This window comes from Arachis ipaensis, chromosome B10, assembly GCF_000816755.2.
Source record: "Arachis ipaensis cultivar K30076 chromosome B10, Araip1.1, whole genome shotgun sequence".
NCBI classification, from domain to species: Eukaryota; Viridiplantae; Streptophyta; class Magnoliopsida; order Fabales; family Fabaceae; genus Arachis; species Arachis ipaensis.
In genome coordinates, this window is record NC_029794.2 from 114,648,367 (window position 1) to 114,672,484 (window position 24,118).

The window sequence follows — 24,118 nt, forward strand, 5'->3', positions numbered from 1 at the left end:
TATGCATGCACTTATATAATTGAGGCCTTTGTTTCACTATAGCTCATATACCCATATGGCCTTATCCTTTTAATTATCCTTTGCAAACCAATGTTGAGCCTTTTAACCCCATTTGTTCTTTATTTTAACTCATCACTAACTCTAAGCGAAAAATAATATTGTCCTTAATTTGAATCCTTGGTTAGCTTAGACTAGTGAGAGTGCTCATGATTTAAGTGTGGGGAAACTAGGTTTGGAAACACTTGGTTTGAGAATTGGGTGTTGTGTATTTTTATGAAAACGTGAAAAAACTGTTGAGGATATGTTTATGCATTCAATACCTTAATCATATGCATTGAGAAAAATAAAAAAATAAAACAAAAAAAAAGAGTAATTAATAAAAGGGGACAAAATACCCCAAAGTAAATGGTGATAGCAATGCATATGTACTGTACTCAAATTTAGAATGCATGAATATGTGGTAAACGTAGTTAATGGCCAGTTGAATTTTGTATTTTGACTACATGGATTGTCTTAAGTTAGGTGGAAAGTTTGGGTTAATCAAGGATTCAGATTTTAGTCCACTTGACCAAATACAATCCTACCTTGACCCTAACCTCATTACAACCCTTAAAAGACCTTTTGATATGTGTATTTGTGCATTAAATTTTTGTTGATTGGTAGAAGAAGGGCAAGCCTTAGAAAGCAAGATTAGTAGAGAATTGAGAGAATCGAACCTTAAACACTTGACTGATTAGAGTGTATACACTTTCGGTGAGGGTTCGATGCTCGATTCTTTGTTCCCGGCTTTCACGAGCTTTCTTTTTGCAAGTTCACTGTAGTTTATTTTGTGATTTAAATTAGTGGAATCCAATTTATGTTTCTCTTGGAGAATTTTTTTTACTTTTAACCAAGTAGGTAAAAGCATTTTGTATTTAGTCGCATTCATATAGAAAGGTTGCATTTCATAAATTCTACCATTCCTCTTCACTCTCTTATAGTTTCTCCTTGAGCTTAGCATAAGGACATGCTAATGTTTAAGTGTGGGGAGATTTGATGCACCACTATTTCGTGGTACATTTTAGGCTGAATTGAGTGGATTTTATCCATTATTCTCACACTTATGCATACAAATTGCATGTTTTACATTTTCCTTCCAAATTATGTGCTTTGATTGAAAACATGCTTCTTTGGCCTTAAATTACTGATTTTTAATTCTCTCTTATTACCATTCGATGCCATGATATGTGTGTTCAGTATTTTCAGGTTTTATAGGGCAGGAAGGACTTAGAGGACAGAAAGGAAGCATGCAAAAGTGGAAGAAACACAAGAAAGTGGAGTTTTGAGAAGCTGGCAGCGACGCGTACGCGTAGGTGACGCGTACGCGTGACTGGTGCAGGAGACGAGCGACGCATACACGTGGATGACGCGTACGCGTGACCAGGATTTTGTTAAGCGACGTGTACGCGTGGACGACGCGTATGCGTGACAGAGCGTCACGTGCTGCATTAAACAGAAGACGCCGGGGGCAATTTCTGGGCTACTTTTGGCCCAGTTTCACGCCCGAAAATACTGCTTAGAGGCTGCAGAATGAAGCTACGAAGGGGGAATCACTCATACACACTTCATTCACACAAAATTAGGTTTTAGATGTAATTTTCTATAGAGAGAGACTCTCTCCTCTCTCTAGGTTTTAGGGTTTCTCTTTCAATTTCTCCTTAGGTTCAGGTTCAATTTTACTTTAATTTAGTTTTTTCTTACTTTTATTTGTTCAAGCATTTTAGTTCATCTTCCTCCCTTGTTATTTCCCTTTTTCACCATTTTCATGTTTATGAGCTATTGTTACATTTGATTTATTCTAATGCAATTTATGTTTTCTATGTTTATTGTTGCTCTCTTTAATTGTTAGTCATTGATGCTTGCAATTGGTTGTTTAGATTTATTTTTCTTGTTAGTTTTCTATGCTTTTATTTATGCCTTCCAAGTGTTTGATAAAATGCTTGGTTGGATTTTAAATTAGATTTTCGTGTTCTTAACTTAGATTGAGTAATTTGGAGACTCTTGAATTGTCAAAGTCTCTTGTTGGTTGGTGATTGAAAGTTGCTAGTTGGCTTGAGCTTCACTAACTCTAATCTTTGATTAGGACTTGTGAACTCAAGTTGAATTGCTCACTTGACTTACCTTCAATTGTTAGAGGTTAACTAAGTGAGAGCAAAAGGCAATTACCATCACAAGTGACTATGATAATGGGGATGGGAATTCCAATTATCAATCCTTGTTAAGACTTCTCTTAATTGTTATTTTATTTCCTTATTATTTATATTACTTGTCTCTTATTACAAAACCCAAAAAGATACTTTTCCATAACCAATAGTAAAAACACTTCCCTGCAATTTTTTAATAGACGACTCGAGGTTTAATACTTCAGTTTATTTTTATTGGGTTTGCTTTAATGACAAACAAATTAAATGTTGATTGAGGATTGTTGTTGGTTTAGAACTATGCTTGCAACGAGATTTTATTGAGAAATTCTTTACCGACAATTTTCCTCCATCACCTACCCTATTTTGTAGGTTTTAATCAATGGCAGAAAAACACAACAATCTTCCTCCTCAACTCTCTACTATAGTCGAACTATTAGTGATTAAGAAATCACTAAAAGCAGAAATTCAAAGGTTAACTGAACCTTTGAACCAAAATGAACAAGGCGATGAGGAGGAACCAAAGAAGTTCTGGTAATAATGTCAACTATGACGATCACACTTTGGAAATAACGACTGTAATAATAATCACTCCAAACCCATTAATAAAGGAAACAAATTCTACCAAATGCTCTCGTAACATTATCTAATGGTACACAATTGTTTCAGTTCCAATTTCTTTTAATTAGAAATTTCAAATTAGCACAATTATGCAAACATTTGATTAAATAAATTGATTTCATTATTTTTGATATATAACCAAGAGTCGAATACTCGAATCATATATGAATCTAAGCTCACAATGAATCTCTCTTGTCGTTGTTTACATTACTATTGCGATAATTAGTATCTTGTCCTTATTATTTGGTGTTAATCCATGTTATTTTATTCAAAATTTTTTCTTCGTTTTCTTCAATTATCTTCTTCCCGGGATAGAAGATTCAGTTTTAGCTTTAACTGACAAATTCAAAACATGTGTTTACAATACAAAACAAAAAAGCCCAAAATTATAAGGCAATTGAGAGACCAATAACCTTAACATATCAAATTGACAAGTCCTACACTACGGTCAAACAATTCGCAAGCATAACCTAACCTGATTATACCATTCTTTTAATTTTCAATACGACATGGCCTCTAATAAGGTACACACTAACCTATATACTTGAACCGCTTTACTTTTACGTATCTTACCCTCTCATATACCAACCTTGGACACATTATATTTCATCATAAATTATCAGTCTGTATTTTATTTTCGACTGACCTTCTTTAAATATATTTGGTACTATTGTTTCTATCATACATTTCTGCGCCAAATTTTATATATAGAACAATACAGTCGCACCGACCAAAAGAAAGTCAGGCAGTTCTATAGATGATGAGCGGATAATTTATACGCTTTTTGGCATTGTTTTTAGTATGTTTTTAGTAGAATCTAGTTACTTTTAGGGATGTTTTCATTTGTTTTTATGTTAAATTCACATTTCTAGACTTTACTATGAGTTTGTGTGTTTTTCTGTGATTTCTGGTATTTTCTAGCTGAAATTGAGGGACTTGAGCAAAAATCAGATTCAGAGGTTGAAGAAGGACTGCTGATGCTGTTGGATTCTGACCTCCCTGCACTCAAAATGGATTTTCTGGAGCTACAGAACTCAAAATGGCGCGCTTCTAATTGCGTTGGAAATTAGACATCCAGGGCTTTCCAGCAATATATAATAGTCCATACTTTGGCCGCGTTTAGATGACGTAAAAGGGCATTGAACGCCAGTTCTACGCTGCTGTCTAGAGTTAAACGCCAGAAACACGTCACAAGCCAGAGTTGAATGCCAGAAATACGTTACAAACTGGAGTTCAACTCCAAGATTGACCTCTACACGTGTAACATTCAAGCTCAGCCCAAGCACATACCAAGTGGGCCCCGGAAGTGGATTTATGCATCAATTACTTACTTCTGTAAACCCTAGTAACTAGTTTAGTATAAATAGGACTTTTTACTATTGTATTAGACATCTTTGATCAGTTTTATGCCATCTTAGACTTTCATGGGGGCTGGCCATTTGGCCATGCCTGAACTATTATCACTTATGTATTTTCATACGGGCGTAGTGACAGACGCAAAAGGAGGGTGAATCCTATTCCAGTATGATCGAGAACCTCAGATGATTAGCCGTGCTGTGATAGAGCATTTGGATCATTTTCACAAGAGGATGGGATGTAGCCATTGACAAGGGTGATGCCTCCAGATGATTAGACATGCAGTGACAGCGCATCGGACCATTTTCCAGAGAGGATAAAAAGTAGCCATTGACAACGGTGATGTCCTTACATAAAGCCAGCCATGGAAAGGAGTAAGATTGATTGGATGAAGACAGCAGGAAAGCAGAGGTTCAGAGGAACGAATGCATCTCTATACACTTATCTGAAATTCTAACCAATGAATTACATAAGTATTTCTATCCTTATTTTCTATTTATTATTAATATTCGAAAACTCCATAACTATTTGTATCCGCCTGACTGAGATTTACAAGGTGACCATAGCTTACTTCAAGCCGACAATCTTCGTGGGATCTACCCTTACTCACGTAAGGTTTATTACTTGGACGACCCAGTGCACTTGCTGGTTAGTTGTATCGAAGTTGTGAATGAAAAACGATTTATTAAGACGTGCGTATAGAGTTTCTAGCGCCGTTGCCTGAGATCACAATTTCGTGCACCAAGTTTTTGGCGCCGTTGCCGGGGATTGTTCGAGTTTGAACAACTGACGGTTCATCTTGTTGCTCAGATTAGGTAATTTTCTTTTTGTTTTATTTCCAAAAATTTTTCAAAAACCTTTCAAAAATTTCTCATCTGTTTTCGAAAAAAAAAATAAATCTTTTCAAAAATATATTTTTCTTCAGAATTTTTAAGAATGAATTCTAGAGTTTCATGAAGCATGTTGAAGCCTGGCTGGCTGTAAAGCCATGTCTAATTCTTTTGTATAGGGGCTTCCAACCATCAGCATAGAGGCAAGTTAATTGAAATGTCAGCCGTGGCATGTCTGAGTTACATACTAAAGCTTGGCTGGCTATTAAGCCATGCCTAACCCTCGGATTGGAGCTTTAGACTAAGAATACAAGATTCCTGGAATTCATATTAAAAAATTTTGAAATCCTTATTTTCTTTTTCCTATATGTTTTTTCAAAAAAAATATACAAAAATCCAAAAAAATAAAAAAATCATAAAAATAAAAAATATTTCATGTTTCTTGTTTGAGTCTTGAGTCAAGTTGAAAGTTTGGTGTCAATTGCATACTCATCTTGCATTTTTCGAAAAATTCATGCATTCATAGTGTCTATAAATGAAAAATTTTTAAGTTTGGTGTCTTGCATGTTTTCTTTGCATTACAAATTTTTCAAAAATAAGTTCTTGATGTTCATTTTGACATTCAAAGTGTTCTTGGTGTTCATCTTGACATTCATAGCATTCTTGCATGCATTCATTGTTTTGATCCAAAATTTTCATGCATTGAGTCTTTTTCATGTTTTTCCCTCTCATTATTAAAAATTCAAAAATAAAAAAAAAATATATCTTCCCCTTTTTCTCTCATAAATTTCGAAAATTTGGATTGACTTTTTCAAAAAATTTTAAAATCTAGTTGTTTTTATGAGTCAAATCAAATTTTCAAATTTTATCTTTTTCAAAAATCAAATCTTTTTCACTTTTCTTATTTATTTTCAAAAATTTTTAAAATATTTTTCAAAAATCTTTTTCTTATCTTTATCTCCTAATTTTCGAAAATAACATCATCAATTAATATTTTGATTCAAAAATTTCAAATTTGTTACTTACTTGTTAAGAAAGATTCAAACTTTAAGTTCTAGAATCATATTTTGTGATTTCTTGTGAATCAAGTCATTAATTATGATTTTAAAAATCAAATCTTTTTCAAAACTAATTTCAATCATATCTTTTCAAAAATATCTTTCTATCTTATCTTTTTCAAAATCATATCTTTTTCAAAAATTTGATTTTAAAATATCTTTCCTAACTTCTTATCTTCTTATCTTTTCAAAATTGATTTTCAAATTTGTTTCAACTAACTAACTAACTTTTTGTTTGTTTCTTATCTTTTTCAAAACTACCTAACTAACTCCCTCTCTCTCTAATTTTCGAAAATATCTTCCCTCTTTTTCAAAATTTCTTTTTAATTAACTAATTATTTTAATTCTTGATTTTAATTCTCGAAAATTACTAACCTTTTTCAAAAACTATTTTCGAAAATCACTAACTCTTTTCAAAAATTATTTTCGAAAATTCTCTCTCTCTTATCTCCTTCTATTTATTTATTCATCTACTAACACTTCATCTCACCCAAATTCGAACCCCCTCTTCCATCTGTGTTCGAATTTTTTTTTCTTCTTTTCTTCTACTCACACAGGGACCTCTATACTGTGGTAAAAAGGACCCATATTATTATTATTTTTCTGTCCCTCTTTTTCATATGAGCAGGAGCAAGGACAAGAACATTCTTGTTGAAGCAGATCCAGAACCTGAAAGGACTCTAAAGAGGAAACTAAGAGAAGCTAAATTACAACAATCCAGCAAGCACCTTTCAGAAATTTTCGAGACATGGTTGCTAATAACCAGTTCATGTACACTTCTGAGAGGAATCCTGTGAGCAATGGGACGCCTCAGAAGAAGGGAGTTCTTGAAATTGATACTTTGAATGCCATATTGGCTCAGAATAAAATATTGACTCAGCAAGTCAATATGATTTCTCAGAGTCTGAATGGAATGCAAGCTGCATCCAATAGTACTCAAGAGGCATCTTCTGAAAAAGAAGCTTATGATCCTGAAAATCCTGCAATAGCAGAGGTGAATTACATGGGTGAACCTTATGGAAACACCTATAACCCCTCATGGAGAAGTCACCCAAATCTCTCATGGAAGGATCAACAAAAGCCTCAACAAGGCCTTAATAATGGTGGAAGAAATAGGTTTAACAATAGTAAACCTTCTCCATTATCCACTCAACAACAGATAGAGAACTCTGAACAAAATACCTCTAATTTAGCAAACTTAGTCTCTGATCTATCTAAGGCCACTGTAAGTTTCATCAGAACAGAGCATGGTTCTGGCGCTGAACGCCCAAAATGGGCAGCATCTGGGCGTTTGAACGCCAGAATTGCACCCTGGAGAAGAGTTGGCGCTGAACGCCCAGAACAAGCATGGTTCTGGTGTTCAACGCCAGAAATGGGCAACAAATGGGCGTTCAACGCCCAGAACAAGCACCAATCTGGCCCTGAACGCCCAGAGTTGTGTGCAAGGGCATTTTGCATGCCTAATTTGGTGCAAGGTTGTAAATCCTTAAACACCTCAGGATCTGTGAACCCCACAAGATCACCTCAGGATCTGTGGACCCCACAGGATCCCCACCTACCTCCACTCACTTCTTCTCGGATTTAGATCCTCTAAAGTTTGAATTTCACTTTAGAGAGTAAAGTGTGATCTCTCACCATTGATTTCATAGGTGGGACCAATAATAAATATGAAAGAGAAATTATTCAATGGTAGAAGATCACACTTTACTCTCTAAAGTGAAATTCAAACTTTAGAGGATCCAAATTCCTTCTTCTCACCCCTCTTTCAAACAATCCCATAAACACTCTTCCCCAAAACTCTTCACCAATCACCTCAATCTCTCTTCCCTATAACCACTTCACCACTCACATCCATCCACTCTTCCCATAAACCTACCTCATAAACCCCACCTACCTTCAAAATTCAAAATCAATTTCCCACCTAAAACCCACCCATATGGCCGAACTTTACCCCCATCCCTTCCCTATATAAAGCCCTCCACTCTTCTTCATTTTCACACAACACAACCCTCTCCTCCATATTTTCTTCTTTTTCTTCATCTATTCTTTCTTCTCTTGCTCGAGGGTGAGCAATACTCTAAGTTTAGTGTGGTAAAAACATAAGCTTTTTGTTTTTCCATTACCATTGATGGCACCCAAGACCGGAGAATCCTCTAGAAAAGGGAAAGGGAAGACAAAAGCTTCCACCTCCGAGTCATGGGAGATGGAAAGATTCATCTCCAAAGCTCATCAAGACCACTTCTATGATGTTGTGGTCAAGAAGAAGGTGATCCCCGAGGTCCCTTTCAAGCTTAAGAAGAATGAGTATCTGGAGATCCGACATGAAATACAAAGAAGAGGTTGGGAAGTTCTAACAAACCACATCCAACAAGTCGGCATCCTAATGGTTCAAGAGTGCTATGCCAATGCATGGATCACTAGGAACCATGATCAAAGTAAGAACCCAAACCCAAAGAATTATATTACAATGGTTCGAGGGAAATACTTAGATTTTCGTCCGGAAAATGTGAGGTTGGCGTTTAACTTGCCTATGATGCAAGGAGATTAGTATTTAGTAACTTTGTCTTAAAGTTATGAATGTCCTATGAATCCATCACCTCTCTTAAATGAAAACTGTTTTAATTCAAAAGAACAAGAAGTACACGAGTTTTGAATTTATCCTTGAACTTAGTTTAATTATATTGATGTGGTGACAATGCTTCTTGTTTTCTAAATGAATGCTTGAACAGTGCATATGTCTTTTGAAGTTGTTGTTTAAGAATGTTAAATATGTTGGCTCTTGAAAGAATGATGATAAGGAGACATGTTATTTAATAATATGAAAAATCATAAAAATGATTCTTGAAGCAAGAAAAAGCAGCAAAGAACAAAGCTTGCAGAAAAAAAATAGCAAAAAAATAGAAAGAAAAGAAAAAGAGAAAAAGCAAGCAGAAAAAGCCAAAAGCTCTTAAAACCAATAGGCAAGAGCAAAAAGCCAATAACCCTTAAAACCAAAAGGCAAGGGTAAATAAAAAGGATCCCAAGGCTTTGAGCGTCAGTGGATAGGAGGGCCTAAAGGAATAAAATCCTGGCCTAAGCGGCTAAACCAAGCTGTCCCTAACCATGTGCTTGTGGCGTGAAGGTGTCAAGTGAAAACTTGAGACTGAGCGGTTAAAGTCAAGGTCCAAAGCAAAAGAAGAGTGTGCTTAAGAACCCTGGACACCTCTAATTGGGGACTTTAGCAAAGCTGAGTCACAATCTGAAAATGTTCACCTAATTATGTGTCTGTGGCATTTATGTATCCAGTGGTAATATAGGAAAACAAAGTGCTTAGGGCCACGGCCAAGACTCATAAAATAGTTGTGTTCAAGAATCATCATACTGAACTAGAAGAATCAATAACACTATCTGAACTCTGAGTTCCTATAGATGCCAATCGTTCTGAACTTCAATGGATAAAGTGAGATGCCAAAACTATTCAAGAGGCAAAAAAGCTACAAGTCCCGCTCATTTAATTGGAGCTATGTTTTATTGATAGTTTGGAATTTATAGTATATTCTCTTCTTTTTATCCTATTTGATTTTCAGTTGCTTGGGGACAAGTAACAATTTAAGTTTGGTGTTGTGATGAGCGGATAATTTATACGCTTTTTGGCATTGTTTTTAGTATGTTTTTAGTAGAGTCTAGTTACTTTTAGGGATGTTTTTATTAGTTTTTATGTTAAATTCACATTTCTGGACTTTACTATGAGTTTTTGTGCTTTTCTGTGATTTCAGGTATTTTCTGGCTGAAATTGAGGGACTTGAGCAAAAATCAGATTCAGAGGTTGAAGAAGGACTGCTGATGCTGTTGGATTCTGACCTCCCTGCACTCAAAATGGATTTTCTGGAGCTACAAAACTCACAATGGCGCGCTTCCAATTGCGTTGGAAAGTAGACATCCAGGGATTTCCAGCAATATATAATAGTCCATACTTTGGCCAAGTTTAGATAACGTAAAAGGGCGTTGAACGCCAGTTCTACGCTGCTGTCTGGAGTTAAACGCCAGAAACACGTCATAAGCCAGAGTTGAACGCCAGAAATACGTTACAAACTGGCGTTCAACTCCAAGATTGACCTCTACACGTGTAACATTCAAGCTCAGCCCAAGCACACACCAAGTGGGCCCCGGAAGTGGATTTATGCATCAATTACTTACTTCTGTAAACCCTAGTAACTAGTTTAGTATAAATAGGACTTTTTACTATTGTATTAGACATCTTTGATCAGTTTTATGCTATCTTAGACTTTCATGGGGGCTGGCCATTCGGCCATGCCTGAACCATTATCACTTATGTATTTTCATACGGTAGAGTTTCTGCACTCCATAGATTAAGGTGTGGAGCTCTGCTGTTCCTCAAAGATTAATGCAAAGTACTACTGTTTTTCTATTCAATTCAACTAATTCCGCTTCTAAGATATTCATTCGCACTTCAACCTGAATGTGATGAACGTGACAATCATCATCATTCTCCCACGAACGCGTGCCTGACAACCACTTCCGTTCCACCTTAGATTGAATGAGTATCTCTTGATCCTTATTTTCTATTTATTATTAATATTCGAAAACTCCATAACTATTTGATATCCGCCTGACTGAGATTTACAAGGTGACCATAGCTTGCTTCAAGCCAACAATCTCCGTGGGATCGATCCTTACTCACGTAAGGTTTATTACTTGGACGACCCAGTGCACTTGCTGGTTAGTTGTATCGAAGTTGTGAATGAAAAACGATTTATTAAGACGTGCGTACAGAGTTTCTGGCGCCGTTGCCTGAGATCACAATTTCGTGCACCAATAGACCATCTAATCCAAACAACCCCAGCAATAGTACTGCCATGCGGACTATAACTCAGACAATTTGCAGCTTCTAACAGTTCAACTTTAAAATCAATGTATCAAACTAGCCTAAAGGTGCATTACAAATAAGCCCATAAGTTAAAACACGATAATGATCTCTTATTTCATCAATAATCTTTATTCTTCTACTTTCATTCTTTTCTATTATATTTCAGTTATCATTATTCTTAATTGATCTACAAATATCTTATATACAATCAACCAAAGTTACTGCCACGAATCTTCAAAATCAAATATATTAAGTTCACCAAATCTCCGAATGAGATATACTTTCTTATATAACACTCAAGTTACCGAATTATCTGCAACCAATTATTCCTATACCGGAACGGACCTACGATTCGAACGGTCAAGTTCCAACAGAAAATTACAATTCAATCAATACTAAGTCAAACTGTTCAAGCTTATCCAAAAGATATCTTGATCCAATATTCAAACTCAATTCTCCTTACCGAATTATAATTCAACTTTCCAATAAATCGCGACTTTTACTCTTTTATTATCTGATAAGCAATTTCAGATACTATCCACAAATAAATATTCCAGCAATCTAAACAAATATCTACAAATGACTACTGATCCAGTGCTTGATTAGTACCAATATTCAAACCACAACAAGTGGCTTAATTAACTAATCAAAACTAAACTATACTTCGGTTTTCAAATCCATAAGCCACTAAGCTATCTATCACTTCAAACAAACCGACATCTATAAGTCAACATCATTTCGAACAACCTGACACCTATGAGTCGGAATAATTTCAAGTCAAATCAATCTATAATAAGTTGGTATAGCATCAATGCATATCGGCATCGTCCATACTATATCCATTCCCAAACCGACCTATTATGTCGGTCCACCAATTTGTGAAACAACTCAGCAATAACCTACACTACCTATTTGACGTATCAAAAATGATCCTCATCAATTACTACTAGTCATACTTATTCAATCTTACCATTTCAACACATATCAATTAGCCTATCCTATATTGTATGTATAGTTATCTATAGATTTTCACCTAACTAGATCAATGTTTCACTTTGTTATATTTCTCATCAATATTTCTGTTCCTTACAAGTTAAACACAATTCCTTGATCAAACTATTCCAAAACATCAACTGAACAATAATCATGCAAATCATACTACCTCTAAGTAACAATCTCACAATACTCAAACATCATCTTCAGTGAATCTATCAACAAATCAAAGCAAAAGCATAAGGTAAACACCCAATAACATTATGTAGCCAGTTCATCGAAACAACCAAATTCACATTACAAAGTTTAACAAAACAAAACATAAACCTACAAGCATTGTTCAAGCAAAATATACAATTCTAATCCTTTCAAACTACTAAGGGGTGGTCATATTATCATCTCCACTCTCCTGCTCTACATCATCATCATCAATAAGTTTTCCATTAAGCACCACCTTACATGGGTCCATCATAGAAAAATCAACTGTTGATGCAACAAACTTGGCCTGCTCAGAGGCTCAGTCAAATCCTTCAGCCATCATTTGATATTCATAACTTTATTTACCCTCTTCGGCGGTTTTCTTTTCTAAAGCCAGTTCAGCAATCCTAACCTCCAACTCGGGGTTCTTGGTTTCAAAGAGTTTCTCTCTTTCTTCTAAAACTCCTACTTTATTCTTTATTTTTTTCAACTCCTCATCCTTCAAAACAAGTTCCTTGAGAGCATTCTGCAATTCCCTCTTCTTTTCAATTTTATCATGGACAAGTTTGTTCAGTTCCTTTTTATCCACTGTAGCACTTCTATGTTTCAACTCACGGGTCCGACCTATACACATAAGTCGAGCCCTATGACCTATATCACAACAAAAATCAAATTAGCAAATACACTTTTCAATCATACAAATACAATCAAACTACTTACATACCTGCAAGTACTGGTCCAGCACCACATTTTCAATACCGGTTACAAACTTCACATTAGAAGGAGCTTGCATACTCCTCAGACAACTTGAAAAATGGATAATCCCTCCAAAGAGAGCTTGTATTCTCAACTCTTTTGAAGGTGTGTAACTCTTTCTGATTAGAAATAAAAGTGTCAACCTCCTCCACTATGGGTTCTTTCACCAATTGCCCACCTCCCACAAGATCTATCATATCTTGCTTGCTACCTCTAACGCCAGCTTTCCTTTTCTTGACACTAACCACCTTTTTTCGCAATTGCTCCACCTCGATACCACTCTTAACCCTAACAGTGTTAATTGACCCTTCTCTCTCTGTGTTTCTTGCCTTGAAAAAGGCACGCAAACTGCCTGGAGTAACTTTTGGGGCTTTTTCACCTGCAAACACAAAACACAAATGTTTAATAGAAGTATTCATAACATATCAGCACTATCTAAACACAAATTTATCTATATAATCAGCTAAAGCCTCTCTATCAGATTCATATTCCAATAATTTAGCCACCGATAACAATCTATGAGAAGATACTCCCTCATTCAGGAAATTCACAATTATCTCTTCCTTACTATCCATATAATCCATCCTAAGATCTGCTTTGGTTGCGGATCCCATTATAACAAAAATCTTTCAATCAACATTTTATCTACATAAAAGGAAAAGCTATCCTCCGTTGATCTAACCTTCAAAAACATCTCCTTGCTAGTAAAGATTTTACTTTCAAAAAATCTATCAAAATATCAAATTCTCGAACAAACACCCATGCATTTGGGTGTAGTTGAGATGGAGTATACATCAATTGAGTAAGCACACCATACTCAAACTGATGAAGAAAACTTCATATTCAACTCAACTAAGACACATGAATACAAGAAAAACTCAAAACCCTCTCCTCTATGGAACACACGATCCAAAAGCTGTGCATAGCAAAAATTCAACCTTTATATCTAAGCTTTTCCTAACCCAACAAGCTGTCCCTAGCTACGCCACACTATATTATCATCAAATACTGAACAACGCTTCTTCACTAAATCAGACATCCAACTAAACAGGTCATTCATATCCCATATGAACTCCTCCTCAACTATGATATCTTTATCATCTTTCTTCTTTCCTTTCTCGTTCTCATTTACCATACCCATCTTTTTAATTCAGAGGCTACTACACAAGGCCCACACACGCTATAGAAGAAGACAAAGCAAGAACAATAAAATAGACTAACCCCTATTCTCCATCCCCAAATCACAAAACTCAAATAAACACACCAAACGACTTCACATACTGTATGTGTTCTATTTCAAAAGAAGACCTACCCCACATTCTATCCATCCTTTACCATAGTTATGTGATCAACAGTGATGATTACAAACTCTTCACTTTCAGATCCCATCAACACCATTCATTCAAATTTCACCTTCATCAAAACTGGTCATTATACCCTCGGTAAACAAAAAGTAACTGCATGTCATAATTACTTCTATCACCTCATTTACTACCTATATTCAATATTTTTCTATTTCATTTACTTCATACTAATTCATTATTATTCATTCCATTTACTCAAAATAAATCGGCAATTATAAGTCGGATTCAATCCAAAGAACTAAACGGTTATACGTCGGAATAACTCCAGTCAAAATTTTCATTTATAAGCAAGACTCGTTCTAAGCAACCAGACACCTATACATCGGCATAACCACAATCAAATTTGTATTTATAAGTCGAACCAGTCAAAAATTAAGCCGCTACATACCAACACCATTCTCTTTCAAGAAATATTCTATTCTTCATGCTATCAAATCAAACTTGGGGACTTATCCTTATTATTTAACTATTATTCTTAATTATTCTCAAATTTCTTTTACTCTATTATTCATGTAAAGCCATTTTCAAGCATGACTATCACTTTTCAATATACAACAAGTTGAGTTCAGGAGCTACTATTATTACTATCACTATTTCGAATTACAATTACTATTCCGAATTACAAATACTATTCCGAACTATGATTACAATCACTATTCCGATATATATTTATTATCGTCATTCCAATTTATAGCATCACAAAAAACTCATAAGTTCAACCCGTCGTATTGAAAAATACTACATGTCAAGCTTGGGGCTGTGATCCGGTAGTTATAATCCGGTCCAACTATGCCTATAAATCGGATCCAAATCCAACAACAAACGTGACTTATCTTCAGTTAGAGAGAATCTCGCTGATGACAACCTACTCAGCAACAAACTCAAATGATGGCCGAAAGATCGGCCAATATCTCAACCTCTCTGAAAAGGATCACATTCTATAAATACCAAACTTTAAATATGTAAAAGGTATGCTACTTATTTTGAGTAATATTATATTCATCTTCTATTCTTACTAACTTGAGCGTCGAAATGTCTTTACAGGTGTCTGCCATCGCCGTTCCTCTTGAAGTCGATGCATACCTTTTCCACTTTAGGCGAAGGCAAGCTCAATCCTTGAACAGGACGAGTTATATATCAAGCTCAGTTTACTACGCAGGAACACTACTTATAAACAAAAAGACGGTAGAAATTAGCCAAAATTAATTTAAAGTTATCTTATTTTATATTTCTTAATTATTATTAAAATAAATACATAATATTATTAAATATAATAAGTATACAATTATAAATATTATATATGATAAATTAAATAAAATATTTTTAAATTATTATTTTTTAAAAATTACTCAAATTAATTTAGTCATTATTGGAAAGACAGATAATTATAGAACCAGAATTATGCTATCATGAGACGAAATTCTGCGTACAAGATGGACCTTTGATCTTCATGGGAGATCCCATGCCATATACTAATACTAGTAATATTAAAGCAGGGTAAGCGTTTTTTCTTTTTTTTCCTTTTTTTCAACGGATACAGAAATTCTTTGTCACTTTCGCAAGGGGTCAGTGAGTGAGTCAGTCAAAAAGGATCATTTTAGTAACAATCCGACAAAATTAGAGCCCTCTATTTTTTGCCTTTTTATTTTAATTTTTTCGCAAGTGTCCCTGGTTCCCTTTCAACCGTTTGTGTGTGTTCAAACACCAATTTCAAAGTAAGTCAAGGGTGGCAAATTCGTAATTATATCCTAATTCAATGCCAAAAAGAAATCCTCCACAAACCCTTTCCATCTATTTAAGCACGCACACATCTCTCTCTCTCACGTCCACCTTATTCTCCTTCAAATAGTACTGTTTGTGATCAAAGAATAATCTTGATCCTTTCAGTCCAAGTTCTTCAATTATTCTTCTCCATCATCAGCAATTTAAACAACCAACTGTCCACAATAATTATGGTCTTTAGGTTCGTAATTATACCCTGTCATTACTTTGTATTAAGCAATTTCTCTCATTTATGTGCATGCATGTTCCTCAATTACGATCAAAACTGAGTGTATTAAATTAATGGTAGCTAGACCTAGCTAGCTACTAGAAGTACTCAAGTAGTTAATTCATCAGTGTCTTATGTAACTAATTCAAAAGTTGCATAATATTTTAATGGACCTATATAGATTGAAGTTTGATTATTATTTTTTACAGCTTGGGATCCGAGGAGTTCAATAATCCATCAACAAGCAACAACACAGAAAACTGAGAATTATTTAAAAAGACACACACACAGAACAGACCCTTGTCAAAGACATGACCAGAGTGATGATGTGGTTCAGGTTCTTGTTCTTGCTAATTCTTCTCAACTTGCTGAACCCATCACATGGAAAAGAAACTGAAAGTCAACAAGACCTTGAGCTTCTCTTATCGTTCAAAGCTTCAATCCACGACGATCCACTTCACTCTCTCAGTAACTGGCTCCCAACCATTTCTTTATGCAACTGGAACGGCATCACTTGCAACAAGAATATATCTGATGTCATAGTCGTCACCGCCCTTTCCCTCGCCGGTAAAAACATCTCCGGCGAGGCTTCTTCCTCCGTTTTCCACCTTCCAAACCTCACATCACTCGACCTCTCCAACAACCAGCTTACGAAGCTCCTCCACTTGGATCAAGCTCCTCCATTTCTCTCCCCAATTCGTTACCTCAACCTCAGCAACAACAATCTAACCGGCCCTCCCCCTCGCTCCTTGTTCTCCGCCTCCTTTTCTCTCCTCGAGACTCTTGACCTCTCCAACAACATGTTCTCCGGCGAGATCCCTCCCCAAATTGGCCTTTTATCAGCCCTAACCTACCTTGACATTGGAGGCAACCTTCTCGGCGGACACATTCCGAGTTCCATAACTCAGTTGAAAAATCTACAGTACTTCACTCTCGCTTCGAACCAGTTAGTCGGCGAAATCCCGAAAGAGATTCGAGCCATGAAGAATTTGAAGTGGATTTACTTCGGTTACAACAATCTCTCTGGTGAAATTCCCAGTGCCATTGGTGAGTTAACTTCATTGAACCACCTCGATCTTGTGTACAACAACCTCACCGGAGCGATTCCTGAATCCATCGGAAGCTTAACGAATCTCGAGTACATCTTCCTCTACCAGAACAAATTCAACGGTCCGATTCCTCGTTCAATCTTCAACCTCAAGAAGCTTGTATCTCTTGACCTCAGCGATAACTCTCTCTCCGGCGAGATTCCGGAACTCGTGGTGAATCTTCAAAGGCTTGAGATTCTTCATTTGTTTTCGAACAATTTCTCAGGGAAGATTCCCAAGGGTTTGGAATCATTGCCGCGGCTTCAGGTGCTTCAGCTGTGGTCAAACTCGTTGACCGGGGAGATTCCGTTGGAACTTGGGAAGCGTAACAACCTAACGGTTTTGGATCTCTCTTCTAACAACCTCACGGGGAAGGTTCCAGAAACTCTGTGCAATTCCGGGACGCTTTACAAGCTCATCCTCTTCTCTAACAAATTAGAAGGCCGAATCCCGAGAAGCTTGAGCACATGCAAAACGCTGCGTAGAGTGCGTCTCCAGAATAACAAGCTCTCTGGGAATTTGCCTGAGGAATTCACCAAGCTCACTCAGGTCTACTTCTTGGATATCTCCGGCAACCAACTTTCTGGAAGAATCGATGATAGACAATGGAGCATGCCGTCTCTTCAGATGCTCAATCTGGCTAACAATTTCTTCTCCGGCGAGATTCCGAGCTCGTTCGGGAGCAAGAAATTGGAAGATTTAGACTTATCAGAGAATCGATTCTCTGGTGAAATTCCTCGTGGAATCTTCGAGAATTCGGAGAATTTGGTGCAGTTGAAGCTGGGAAACAACAATCTTTATGGTACTATTCCTGAAGAACTCTGTTCATGCAAGAAGCTTGTGGCATTAGACCTCAGCCATAACAATCTCAACGGTCAAATTCTGATGAAGCTTGCGGAGATGCCAGTTTTAGGGCTTCTTGATTTGTCGGAGAACCAATTCTCCGGCGAGATTCCGCAGAATTTGGGGAAAGTGGAATCTCTTGTTCAGGTTAACATATCTCACAACCGTTTCCATGGAGGTTTACCTTCCACAGGAGCGTTCCTCGCCATCAACGCTAGTGCAGTCGCAGGGAACGATCTTTGTGACCGCGAAAATGAAGCTTCTAACGGTTTGCCACCATGCAAGGGTTCTCAGAACCAGACATGGCTGTTCTTAGTGCTATGTTTACTCTTTGGATTGGTTGCGATTGCCGTTACAGCTTTTCTGGTAGTTTTGGTGCGAAGAAGGAAAAGCATGCAGATGAGAAGAGTGGAGAATAACGAAGATGGCGGCACGTGGGAGATGCAGTTTTTCGATGCGAAAGCTTCGAGAACGATAACCATGGAAGACGTTGTTGCTTGTTCAAGAGAAGGGAAAGTGGTTTCGAAAGGAAGGAACTGGGTTTCGTACGAAGGAAAATGCATGGGAAGCGAAAACGACATGCGTTTTCTGGTGAAGGAAATCACTGATGCAACGTCTCTTCCGCTTAGATTCTGGGAAGATACGGTGAAGTTTGAGAAGAAGGTTCGGCACGGTAACATTGTCAAGCTTGTTGCCACGTGTCACTCAGGGAAGAAGGGGTTCTTGGTTTACGAGAGTGTGGAGGGAGAGAGGAGTCTCGCCGAGATTGTGAGCGGTTTGAGTTGGCAACGGAGGTGGAAGGTTGCGGTGGGGATCGCGAAGGCGCTTAAGTTCTTGCATTGTGAGTGTTGCTCTACGGTCTGGGATCTCACCGACGAGGTGCTGTCGCCGGAGATTGTTTTGGTGGACGGAAAAGGTGTCACTCGCCTTAAGCTCAGCCCTCCTGGCATGGCGCCTTTGGATGTCAAGGGTTTCATGATCACTTCCCCCTACGTTGCACCAGGTACAAATTTACCATCTTGCCCCTTTTCATTTTTTAACTAACGTACTGGTGGAATATTTGCTTCCTAGCTAGTTGCATAGTATCTCATACTAGAGAATTATAAACTAAGCGTGACATAATCAAAAGTGAATATATGTCTATAAACTATCATTTCTCATATTTTTAACAGGATGGAATTAGGAACATAATGATGTACATGGATCCAATTCAAAAAATCTTAAAAGTGTTTCACTTGTAAAATAAGCAATTATTAATCAAATGATATACACACGAAATTAATGTTTTTATTTAATTTATAAGTGATGGTGCATGCAGCACTACTAGCTAGTTCGTGCTATTATATAACCCAGGTAGCTATTTCGTGCGCATATTGATATAAATACAAAATGTCATCATGAAGCATATGCCTAATAAAGTAATGTATATAAGTGTCTAATCAGTCTCATGAATCATGTTTGTTTTACACACATTCAGAGGCAAGGAATAATAATAGTGGAGATGCGACAGAGAAGAGTGAAATATATGGATTCGGAGTTATGCTGATTGAATTATTGACTGGAAGAGCCACTACGGACATTGAATCAGGGAATGGAAATGTGGTGCACCAGCATCAGAGCGTTGTAGAGTGGGCCCGATACTGTTACTCTGACTGTCATCTTGACACGTGGATAGATCCGGTGATCAAGGGTGGAGATGAGTCAACCAAATATCATAACGACGTCGTTGAGGCCATGAACCTTGCCTTGCACTGCACCGCCACTGATCCTAAGGCCAGACCAAGCGCAAGAGAAGTTCTTAAGGCTCTAGAAGCTATTCACGCCACCAACACACAATTATTTTGCTCAACATGAGAATTTTAATTACAATTCGGGCACTAATGATCATGACTTTCCTAATTTTCTGTTTTCTTTCTTTCTTTTTTTTTATATATTTGAGTTTTTTTTCCCTCTTTTGTTCAAGTTTTTTAGTTTATATATATATAGCATGATGATAAGTAATAAGTTGTTGATGATCAAGGGATTGCTAGAGAAAAAAATATATATGTATGTATGCTTGATATTTTATTTTATAATTCTATGGGGTATGCTTGACATACTGCTAATGAGTGTAAAAGTAAGAGTAAATGTAAATAAATTATTGATGAATGCCATTAATATTATATATGAGATCGATGCAACCGATTTAATTTATATATTTATTTTTGAGAATGAAATAGGATAGAGAATTATTTCGCAAAATCAAGCACCTACAAAGTGAAACACTTGAAATCTCAATTGAATCTGATAAAAAAGAATGGCTTAACAGCAAGTGATTATGTCTTCAAAATCTCTCATCAACTTAAGTTTTTGGAATAAGTAGTTTCATGATATAGTATTAGAATGCTTTTGCATTTCCCTTTTTTTCGTAAAAATAGTATTGGAATATCAGAAACACTTGTACCGCTCCACCGCTTCTAGAGGCGGCAGCACTGCCTTCTGGATTTTTTCCGCCGGTGCCTTCATCTCCTTCTAGGATTTTTTCATCTTGTGGAATTTTTTAATGAATAAAAGAGTGATGACTCAATGATAGAAACCCATCGAAGAATATAAAAAATGGAACAGGATAGAGGATTATTTCAAAAAATCAACTAAGTACAAAGTGAAACAATTAAAATCTCAATTAAAGCTAATAAAAAAAATGGCTTAACAGCTCAGCAAGTGATTATGTCTTCAAAATGAAGAACATAGCAGAACATATTGGTGCGCTTTTAGAAGGTCTCACTACTGATTATCAAATACTTCTTACAACAATGAATGCAAAGCCAAAAATCTTTTCTTAAAATGAACTTAAAACGTGTATTCTATCTCACGATGATATGATCTAGAAATATAGAAGTCCAGATACTTTATTACCACAAGCACATGTTGCTCAATCCACCTTTCAACAATCATCTATCTTTGGCAGAGGCAATGGAGGCCGTAAAGGAAGAGCAGGACGTTTTTCTAAAGGTGCCAGATCCTTCTACTCATCTTCGAGACCTCAATGCCAAGTATGTGACCAAATTAGGCACATAATTTGGCATTGCTTCGATTGATTTGATTAGCAAATACCACCTCTTTCTCAAACCACAGACCTCCCTCAAATCACTCTATTCTACAATCTCCATCTTCTCAGACCTCAAATTCAAATGCTACACTACCACTACCACCATCAGCACCATCATTCCACACTCCTTCAGCTTATATAACTATACCAAATTCAGTAGCTGATCTTATCTGGTATCTAGATACAGGAATTTTGAATCACATCACTCCAAATCATTCAAATTTGATGACAAGCCATGAATATTCAAGTCTAGATCAAATTCTTGTTGGGGATACAGATTTGACAATTAAAAATATTGAAAATTCTTTTTTATATACCTTAGAATCTAGCTAAGAGATGGTTTAAACTGAAAACTTTAATACACTCACCCCAAATAACAAAGAATTTAATTAGTGTATTAAAATTTGCAGAAGACAATCATATTTTTTTTGAATTTCATATTAAATCAAGATTAGTTAGTTAGGATTGGTGCTCTCAAGTTAGTTAGTGGTTTGCATATTGGTTAGTGGTCTGCATAATAGTTTTGGCAGCTCATATATAAATAGCCATGAGTTATCAGGTTCTAGATAGATAATAGTTCATTACTTTGTATACACTTTTAATTTCTTTCAAATTCTAATAAAAGAGGTATATTGAGGTTATTGTTTTTTGTTCTGTTTTTGTCAAAGGTTCTTCTGCTGTTAGTTGTTCTTCAAGCTATTACAAAATTCTTCAATCAGTTTTGGCTTCCTCGCAAGTCGCAAGAGATACTAGGAATACTAAAGGACCAATAAAATTTATTATTCAAAATAATGTTTTGCTTAAAAAGACATGATAAAAATATAATCATTGGTGTATTTTTTTTTCCATCTGACCTAAGAAGTGATTTGGCAGCAATTATTCAAAAATATTAAATAAGTATCACCATCATTACTATTGCTCTTGGATCACTTTCTAAATTTAATGTGAAAGAGCACTTTGGTCTTAATTTACAAAACAACAAAACACAGTACTCTATATATATGCCAACCCTATTTGGGAATTTGGGAATGGGAGCTAACTGTTTGCCATAACATAACCATGGAAAGCGAATGCTCCTTCATCCAAATAATAAACCCAACAAAACTACTCATTTTTCGCTACGTGGGGGACCACATTCTTTTCCCCTTAATTTATTCTATAAATTTTGTTTCATTTTCGAATATTAATATGTTACCAATGTTTGGCAGAAAAAATTCGCCCCGATATGATGATCTTACAATATAATAAGAATTTCATCTACTATTGTCACGCAACTCAAGGCTTATGCTGCATGCAGAAACTCAGTTTGATAGCGAAAGAAGGAAAAACTTTCGATGCAGCTATATATGCTTTTTCTGTTGATGTTCCTTCATTCATTCCATCGTACCTATATATAATAATACTTTGCTCTATTTTATTCAACTTTACCTACCTTCAATTATACAACCTTAGGTTAGCTTCAATAAAGTAGTACAGTCTAGGAACTTAGCCATGTTTCATAAGTGTTACCTTAATTTAATTAACTCTTATTACAAATATTTCTAATATGCATATTTTGTATTGACCTAATGATGCAATCACATTCAACGTTCCGATTGTCATGATAATACAATCACAAAATCTATATATCCCCGCAGACAAAAGACATTATTCAACAGAAACTTTTCTGTCATTATATGTTATATACAATGATAAGGAGGAGACACATATTATTTCTTATAATTTGGTTTGAATGCAAACTCTAATTGAGACCTTTAGTGATATATATGTTATGATTATAGGACTGGTGAAAAGACGACGATTGATTAGATTTCTTCCTTCTAAGAGACCCTTTTTCATTCCTTTTCTTTTTTGTGTGTTCATGATGCAAGTTTGAATATATGATGATGCCTTTAGATATATATTGACAATGCAATCACACTAATTATGATATATATAGGCGCCATGTATGTCTAGCTCTTTTAATTAGTTACATACCCTAGGTTGTTAAAATTTCAAGTGAGTAATTAAATCTTGAACTTTGCTTAGATATGATATATGAGCTAGCTAAACCTTAGAGCATAGATCAAAATCATGTTTGATTTTACCGTCATGAGGATTTAGACCTTTTCATTGATGAGATTTTTCTATAATGTAAAATTTTATACACATACATGATTTACAATATATAAATTTTAAAGGTAGTTATTCTAACGAAGATATTTCATGTGAACTATTATATTGTTTAACATATTTAACTAAATATATTTGATTGAATTATCTAACATTCACACAATAAATTTTACATAAAAATGTCTTTATGTAAATAGCCACCAACTTTAAATTCTTAATTTCATTGTAGATTGTGTGTATCTGATCTCTATCTGTCCATGTATATATTTAAGTTACTAAGTGCACCATATGGACTCAAACAATTGTTTTCTACTTTTCATGCTATGGGTTTATGTATGATTAAACACAAGATGCATTCCACTTAAAAAGAAAGAAAAAAACAAATTAAAGTATTGTGTAGTAGTAGTAGCAGTGTAGTACACATTGGGGATCTTTCCAACCAGGCCTGTCCACAAACTTTCTTGTGGCCCACCTTTCCTTCCATGTTATGATGAAAAAGAAAAAAAAATCTGTATGTATCATCTTTTTCTTTTGAAAGAAATTATTATTTTTTTCCTCATTCCATCCAATACTAGTAAGTAGTAATGATGGTTGGCAAGAATCCTTTTATCTTCAGCATTCAATCAGAACTCTTGAAGGGGTTTTCCACAGTTAGAAGATTCCACCACTAAAGATAAATCTAAGCATAAAAGACTAAACTAGCTAGTTCTCATTATAATGAAAAATAATTTTAAATAAAAAATATTATATTTTATTTTATTTTTTTAAACAGCT

General features: G+C 35.7%; 1 protein-coding gene across 1 annotated transcript; it reads left to right on the top strand.

Annotated features, from left to right (window-relative positions):
* On the top strand, positions 16,029-20,310 carry LOC107623208 (probably inactive leucine-rich repeat receptor-like protein kinase At2g25790). The gene is made up of 3 exons (XM_016325393.2): positions 16,029-16,186; positions 16,423-19,147; positions 19,622-20,310. Exons 2-3 carry the CDS (start codon positions 16,525-16,527, stop codon positions 19,996-19,998), a joined length of 3,000 nt encoding a protein of 999 aa, XP_016180879.1. The 5' UTR covers positions 16,029-16,186; positions 16,423-16,524; the 3' UTR covers positions 19,999-20,310.